Source organism: Pecten maximus, unplaced genomic scaffold (genome assembly GCF_902652985.1).
Source record: "Pecten maximus unplaced genomic scaffold, xPecMax1.1, whole genome shotgun sequence".
NCBI lineage: Eukaryota > Metazoa > Mollusca > Bivalvia > Pectinida > Pectinidae > Pecten > Pecten maximus.
Genome location: NW_022981417.1, coordinates 1 through 8,868, shown reverse-complemented (window position 1 = coordinate 8,868; position 8,868 = coordinate 1). Strand labels below are relative to the sequence as shown.

The 8,868-nt window shown below is 37.5% G+C and overlaps 1 protein-coding gene across 1 annotated transcript; it reads left to right on the top strand.

Annotated features, from left to right (window-relative positions):
* Window positions 1–258: 258 nt before the first annotated feature.
* Window positions 259–8,467, top strand: LOC117320047 (glycerol kinase 2-like; the record flags this gene model as incomplete). The annotated part of the gene is made up of 6 exons (XM_033874739.1): window positions 259–360; window positions 1,826–1,963; window positions 2,826–2,935; window positions 5,531–5,633; window positions 7,283–7,350; window positions 8,425–8,467. Coding segments are annotated over exons 1-6 (492 nt in total), but the record flags the coding sequence as incomplete, so codon positions are not given.
* Between the last annotated feature and the right edge of the window lie 401 nt (window positions 8,468–8,868).

Sequence of the window (8,868 nt, the reverse complement as noted above, 5' to 3'; positions counted from 1 at the left end):
GGCCAACTGAAATATAAGATAAATTTGCCAAAATGTTGCAGCAGATGTTTTTGAATTTAAAAAAAAAGAACTATCAAAATAACTTTATGCTAACCTTATAGTACTATTTCACTGAAACATACTGCTGTATACACACAACAGGATACCGAGTAGAAAAGGATATCATGTCACAATTTTACCGTGCCACTAATAGAAGTAAACCCCGGAAGAGTATCATGTATCGATATCATTTGAAAATTATTCTTTGTTGTTCCCTTACATTTTTTGACTTCATATTTAGTTTATTCAGATACAAGAGCTCATGATCGCCATCAAGAATTTGAAAGAAATATGTCACAAGAGGAACGCTTGAAATATCAGGTAACACTCTTCATTTTATGACATGTATTGCATATGTTCAGGGTTATAAGTCACTGTCATTATATACAAATGGATATAACTACGCTTAAACAAGGTCAATTGTAATATGGAGTGTTTGCTTAATTTCCATTGGCCGATTTCCTGTTTCCTCGCAAGGACCTATCATTGAGTATACTGTTCGTGCTAAAAATAACTCATATGGGAAATTCCACAGACATTGCGGCCCTATTCGTGCTATATTTAACACGAACAGGTCGACAATCTTTGCCTCCAATCAGAATGCTGGAAACAAACGATTATTCGGCATCACTTTATTCACAATATGGCAGACGAGACACACCAATAACGTTGCGCAACAATAAATGAAGAGGAATTACAAGATATTTTGAAGAAAAAAGACTTGTTGAACACCCGGAAAAATACTTCAGGTGCAATGAAACTATTCCGACAATATTTAAGTGCCGAAGGTCAGTCTGTATGCCGACTTTGAAAACTTTAGTCAACACGATTTGTATGAGCCAAGGGATATTTTTTTTATTTTTTTATTTTTTTTTATTTGGCCATATTACAAAAACGTTTTTGCCATTGTGTTCGGTTTACACGAGATTATAGGGACCTGGTCAAGAGTTTATTAACCTAGGCCTGCGGCCTCGATGACAACACTCTTGACCAGGTTCTAAAAATCTCGTGTATACCTCAACAAGTGTCAATTATTGTTTAGTGTATCATTGTCATTGGTAAAAGCATATAGCGTGAAGTTTTCATGTTCTGAGAGAACTTGACAAACTGGCAAAGAGTTACGTCCCTTCTCACAAGGCATTCATCCTCCGTTTGGATGATGCTACGTTTGTTTGTTTGTTGGCTGAGTTTTATCGCCCCGTTAACAACCAGGGTCATTTTGAGGCGGCATATTCTTGTAGTAGATGGTGGCTTCTTACACTGAACAACATAGGGAAAGCATTCCAGAGCAATACGGGTAATGTGTCATGTCCAGGAGGACAATCACAACAACACAGATCTGTCCTTTTATCAGTTTCTCGAGAAACACAACCCGACATCGATATATAGAAAGCGCCGAACCACGCACCTTAATTGGATCTTCGCCTGAGATAACGTGGTCGACGCTCTAACTGAACAATCGCGGCCCCGTAAAATGGCCCAACTCATATGAAATGTCGCATTATAAGATAGGATAACAACTGTTTAACAGTGCCTTTACGTTTCTGTTTTTTGTTGTTGTTGTGTGACTGATTCTCTGTAAAATATATCGCAGTTGGGTTTTTCAATAGAATAACGTCAGCATGGTATATTAAAGTTGCGAAACTTTGCGGTGGTGATGTGTTTCACTAATTACTTTAATGTCTTAACTGTGATCATTGACTCTTAAATAATACATGCCGAATCATAAAGCTACTTGACATTATTTTGTACTGAATTATGTTAATATCATCTTTTATCATTCCAGAAAGAATGTGGTATGCCATTTACGTCAATATTCCTCCCGATAAAGTTGCCATGGATACTGGACAATAATAAAGAAGTAAAGGAAGCCTTCAATCAGGGGAGATTACTCACAGGAACCGTGAACACGTGGATACTTTGGGTAAAGTCATTCTGATCATTCTGATTTATACTCTTTCGTTACACTGTCAGTTGGACCAATGATTGGTAAAGGTAAAGGATTGTTATGTTTTAACAATCTTAGAAATTACTGTATATAGTTTGTGATATTCGCTAGGGATTTCATTTCTGTATTCGCGGACATTAAATAAAGCGTGAAAATAAATACCTCGCGAAGACATATTTACTGCAGAATATTCAAAAACCGTGGTTGCATATAATTTAATAACCACGAACTACATGTAGGTCCGACTGGAACAACCGCAAAATTTAATACCCGCGAACAAGGTCTGATCGGGTCAATCACAATACTGGGGAAAACGTATAATTTAATACTCGCGAACAAGGTCTGATTGTGATAAGGGTGAAACTATATACCTGCTTCTAATGTCCGACTGGGATAAACGCGAAATTGAATGACCGCGAACAAGGTCTGACTCGGATAAACGTGAAATTCAGTACCCGCGAACATGGTCTGACTGGGAAGGATAAACGTGAACATTTAATTTCCACGAACTTGGTCTGACTGGGAAAACGAGAAATATTGTCCTGTGAATTTTAACAACTATAAATGGCTATGATTCTGATCAGTAAATGGGTATGCTGCAGTGTTAATTAATTATCTTGTGGTGTTTGACACCAATATCAGACGATTTTAAATCAAAGTCATACTATTAAAGAGTATGCTTGGTGTTAAAGATATCGTTCGAAAAATGTTTTTTTTTTCCTGTAGTTCAAATCAAAAACAAAGAACTAATTTTCGTATTGTTTGTAATGTACAATTGTTTTTTCTGAATGTGCTTTCGATTCAGCTTTTAAATGTTGAACATTTGTTTTTGTTCCAGACTCTGACTGGTGGTCCCAATGGAGGTATATATGCGACTGACGTCACCAATGCTTGTCATACAGGGTTGATGAACATCAAAACTCTTACATGGGACGACAATATATGCAGGTGTTGTCACAATTTGTCAGTAGTTCAATAATTAACAGTAAGAATATTTTTTTTGTGAATTAGTTTTCGGATGTTAATTGATTGCAGGCACGTGTGCACGTGTTCACGTTTGTTTATATATACTTACTATATGGCGGCTCTGATCCCGTTAAATCTGTGACGTCACAGGTCAGGGGTCACCAAAGCAAGGTCAACGGCTTTGGGCTTCAGGTGTGTTTTCGAGAAAAATCGCAAATACTCTTAAACTAAATTTTGTTTTAAATTTTGCCGGACATGTATCATTTTTCATCATAATCTACATATGTATATACCTTTGCCAGCGATATTTAAGGGCCTCAATGGCACTTTGATAGAACTCCTTTTCTCGGCTGTCTCAAAAGTCATCCAATGCATGTATGTCGCCATCACTGGGCTGAAAATGGGTGTCTGAAATAGCTTATTCATTTTTGGAAAGTTTGATGGAGCGAAATTAGGTGAATAAAGCGGATACTCGAATAATGTAAAGCCACAATCGTAAATGGCAGCCATGGCAATGACAGACTTGTGAACAGGAGCATTGTCCCGGTGGAATAACACACCTTTAGTGAGCTTTACGCGGAGCTTCAGTTCAATATTTTCCCGTAGCTGCCTCAGAAGTGAAGCGTAGGATGTGCCATTGGTTGCTTGTCCCCTTTGGAGATAAGCTACCAGCAGAAAACCATCTGCGTCCCAGACAACCGAGGCCATGGCCTTCCCAGTTGGCTGGGGGAGAGTTAGGATGCTTCCATTGTTTCGATTTTTGTTTGGTCTCTGGGGTAAAATGATGGACCCACGTTTCATCCGTAGTGACAAATCTCTAAGGACAGTTGGCAGAATCTTCCTCAAAAAGGCTAAGATTAGCCTTTTGATCAACTGTCAGATGTCTTGGTGCCCATCGGGCCGAAACCTTTCTCATTTCAAGATCCTCGGTCAGAATGGATGTGTTTTCAGTTTGATTCGTTCTGTCTTCAGTGGAGTTTTAGCTCACCTGGTCCGAAGGACAACGGTGAGCTTATGCCATACCGTGGTGTCCGTCGTCCGTCTGTCGTCCGTCCGTCAACAAATGACTTCTTCTTCATAACCGCTCAGCAGAATTTGACTAAATTTGGTCAGGAGCATCCTTATGCGGTGGGGATTAGAAATTGTACAAATAGTGGGGCTGACCCCCCCGGGGGCTTAGGGACGGGGCCAAAAGGGGTCAATTTGGCTAAATTGATGTAAACGACTTCTTCTCTGAATCTTAACAATGGATATCACTCATATTTGACTGGTAGCATCCTTATGGGGTAGAGATTCAAAATTGTACAAATGGCGGGGCTGACACCCTGTGGACATGAGGGGCGGGGCCAAAAGGTGTCAATTTGGCTAAATTGATATAAATGACTTCTGCTCTGAAACTTAAGAATGGATATCGCTCATATTTGACTCGTAGCATCCTATTGGTTATGGGGTAGGGATTCAAGATTGTACAAATGGTAGGGCTGACCCCCTGGGGGCCTGAGGGGCAAAGCCAAAAGTGGTCAATTTGGCTAAATTGATATAAACGACTTCTTTGAAGCTAAGCAATTGATGATCTCATATTTGAATGGTAGCATCCATATGGGGTAGGGATACAAGCTTGTACAAATGGTGGGGCTGACCCCTGGGCGCCTGAGGGGCGATGCCAAAAGGGGTCAATTTGGCTAAATTGATATAGAAGGCCTCTTTCCTGAAACTAAGCAATGGATATCACTCATATTTGACTGGTAGCATCCTTATGGGGTAAGGCTTCAAAATTGTAGAAATAGTGAGGGCTGACCCCCTTGGGCCTGAGGGGCGGGGCCGAAAGGGGTCAATATGGCTAAATTGCTATAAAGAATTAGTTGCCTGGAAGTAAGCAATGAATATCTGTCAGAATTGACTGGTATCATCCTTATAGGGTAGGGGTTCAAACTTGTACAAAAATTGGGGCTGACCCCCTGAGTGCCTTAGGGGCGGGGCCAAAAGGAGTCCATTTGCCAATAATGATTTTAATTACTTTTCTGGAACTAAGCATGACATTGATTTTTCCTTGGTAGCATCCCAAGGAGGCTGGGATTCACATTTATATAAATAATGGGGCTGACAACATAATAAAACATCAACAAATAAAGCTATTAGCAAATGATTCATAAACATTATTTTGATGTTTGATCAAATAAACCAGGTGAGTGATACATGCCCTCTGGGCCTCTTGTTTCTAAACAGAATGCAGTTAATTTCCTATCATTTATATTTGCTGATGAATAATTAATTATTCTGCTGCTAAAAGAAAACCCGTCATTGGTCGTAATTAATTGTTCTTTATGGTGTTGTTGTATATCTAGCTATTTAGACTCGGTTCAAACTGTTTCACTTTCTGCAGTGTTTCAATCATGATGTCACAGTGATAAAACATCTTTGTATATCAATATCTATTTGAATGAAATTGTTCACCGCCATCAAGTACATGCATTATGAACTATAAATATTTATGTATATTTTCCCCTATATGCATGTATTGCATTTTGAAGAATGAAAGATAAAACCCTGAAAAGTTGAAACTTGATTTTCACACAGTGTATTCAAAGTTCCGAAATCAGTTCTGCCAGAAATCCATAGTACATCTGAGGTTTATGGCTACATGAATGACGGACCTTTTAAAGGAATTCCTTTGTCTGGGGTAAGAGAACTATCTTCTAGTCTAGTATCATATTCAATGATATTTAGCTTACACAATTAATGATTGACCATGTCTTATTTCTATACAATTACGAATTAATTTCATGTTCTCATTTTAATCTTGATTGTAACATGAAACATCATTGACTTAAGTATCTAAATAAATTCATCTATGTCATCCAATGACGTCTTTGATTGTAACGTCGCTTTTGATTGGCTGATACAGCGACGTAATAATTAATAAGATAAATGATTCCAAGAAAAAAATAGGATTGATTTATCACGGGAATGGTGTACAGTGCTTTAAATGCCGTATAGCGGGAAATTTTAGCGGTCATAAAATTTGGCGATATGGTCATGAAAACTGAAAGTGAATTTTGGCGGGTTAAAATTGAGCGATTTCCCTCAAATCTAGGGTTTTAATTTGGCGTTGAGCATATATATTACCTACCGGTATATCAAGATAATTATGTTATGTCCAAACATCCAATCCATGTTGATTAAGTGTGTTGTGTATTATCGATCCTCTGTCTCGAAACCGGAAAATATTCCAAAAAAATTAAGACGAACACATACATGTAGATTTTTCAAATTAGTGTTTATATGAGTATGTGTACAAGCAACAGACAAAGAGAATTTAATCAACCGTAAGATATCGCCATGGTCATCTATTGTATTATGTGTCTACGTACAGGTAAGTTAAACAATGAGTTTACAGGTAAAGCGTTAACATCAGCTCATTGAATAGTATGGGTAGATGGCTTTGTTTTCACAAAAAATAATTATGATGCGATATATGCTATACTTGTGTTGCTATACATGTATCGTGAGTAGTTCACTAGTCGTTCGTATTACATGTACCTATCGGCATTTTCGGCGACAGTTGCCAGGCAACAACCAACGTTACGCTCAAGTCGTTACTCTCTTGAGTTATCACAGGTAAATGGCGGTCGGAACGGAAACTATTGGCGAAATTGAAATTTTCGCGTCATTTTATTTGGCGGTGTTAAAATTTGACGGGTTAAATTTTGGCGATCTTTATACGGACCCGCCAAATCGCCAAATTAAAGCCCCGCTAAAATTTCCCGCTATACGGTATAAGAATTAATATGTTTCGTGCTAAGGAAAAAGTCTCATTATCAACCGCATCACGTGCCACATGTACATTGTACAGGATGTGTCTCTACAAAATCAAAACACAGTTCCAATAACAAAAAAAAAAACAAAAAACAAAAAACTACCAACATTGTTAATTTTCAAAGCACAATTCTCATACAGATAAAATACTAACATTGTTAATTATCAAAACATCATTCCGATATAGCTAAAACACTAATATTGTTTATTTCTAAAGAACAGTTTCCTTTTAGATAAAATACTAAAATTGTTCATTATTAGATCATATTTCCCATATAGATAAAATACTTACATTGTTCATAATTTGAACAAGATAAGATGTAACGAATGTAGTCTCATTTTTCGTCAATGGTCTAATTCTTGGATTATTGTCTAATCCTTGGACTATTGTCTAATCCTTGGACTATTGTCTTTTTTTTTTCTTGTACTTTTCCAGGCGTTGATGTTTACGTTTTTTTATTTTGTTTTAATCTAAGTAAGAATAATTGTTCTTCTCTCTAAATTATTCTTTAGATGATTGGTGACCAACTGGCAGCTACGACAGGACAGTTGTGTTTTAAGCCTGGGGAGTCAAAATGCACGTAAGACGGCACATCAATAAAGGAACGTGCATTTCATATAAATAATGTCAACATTTAAAGAAAACAGGCCTGTAGTAGTGAAGATATATTTAGACAAAACTGGACTTAATTTTGATATGTTATCTACATATTATCCAAATTCTATGCCAAAAAGGATCAATTCGGCACTTTCAACAACAACAACAAAATAAAAAAATAAAAAAGCCACGCCTCACCAAAACTCACGTATGACTGATATAATGGTATACCTCACTCAAACGTCTGAACATTTGGTTTGGTTTGGTTTCTTTTGTTTAACGTCCTATTAACAGCTTAGGTCATTTAACGACGGCATCCCGTGCGTGCGACATGCATGCGTGTGGTGAGTGCGTACATATCTTTTGTATGTGTGTTTTGGGAGGCTGCAGTATGTTCGTGTTAAGTCTCCTTATGATAGGCCGGAACTTTTGCCGATTTATAGTGTTACCACACTGAAACATCCTGCCGAAGAAACTCAGCAGGACACCCCACCCGGTCACATTATACTGACAACGGGCGAATCAGTCGTTCCACTCCAAATATGCTGAGCGCTAAGCAGGAGTAGCAACTATAATTTTTAAAGACTCTGGTATGTCTCGGCCAGGGGACAGAACTCCAAACCTTCTTCATAGGGGCGAACGCTCAACTAAAGGGAGACATTAGGAAGAAGAAAGCTGTTAAGAAAGAAGAGAAAAGATAAGATCCCAAATTTAGTCGCCTCTTACGATCAATGCAATGGGGCAGCAGGTACAATTCTTACGCCCTACCTGCAGGGCAGACGTCTGAACACCTCACTCAAACAAACGTCTGACTGATATAATTGTACAACTCACCTAAACTAATTTCTGGCTTATGAATTAGAAGTTAGGAATATTATTGACGTTATCAGTTTAGAAACAGTTGATGAACACATATGTCAACCCCGTAGGCGTCTTGTTGTATTATATTTATAGATCTACAATGTAGTCTTTCAAAACGAAAAAATATGTAACTTTACATTGTATGGTGCTTATTTAATATAGATATAACTCTGTATATGTACGTGTCCTTTTGTAGATATGGTACTGTTGCTTCACTGAACATCAATACAGGAACTAAGGTAATGCGGGATATGTCACGGTTCTAGTTTTAGTTTTTTAGTGCAGATCACCGTCCGAGATTACATAATAGTGGTACAACCACGTTTATTTATCTATTAATCTTTTTGATTGATTTATTTTCTATTCATTTGATGCTGTGTTGGCATTTTAGTTTTCCCTTTTATGCTTTGGTAATATGCTTAACAGGGAGCGCACGTGTCCTTATTCATCCTGAATCTTTCCAAAAAAAAACATTATTATTATTTATTGGAGGAATATACTATATTTATATAATGTTATTCTTAATACGGGAGTTTTCATATGCTGATGGGTTGCCCAGCCTTTCATAACCAAATGTGTTCTCTATTATTCTTTTGAAAATCATTTTTAAATGGAATTTTTTCCATTTTAATGAGATAAT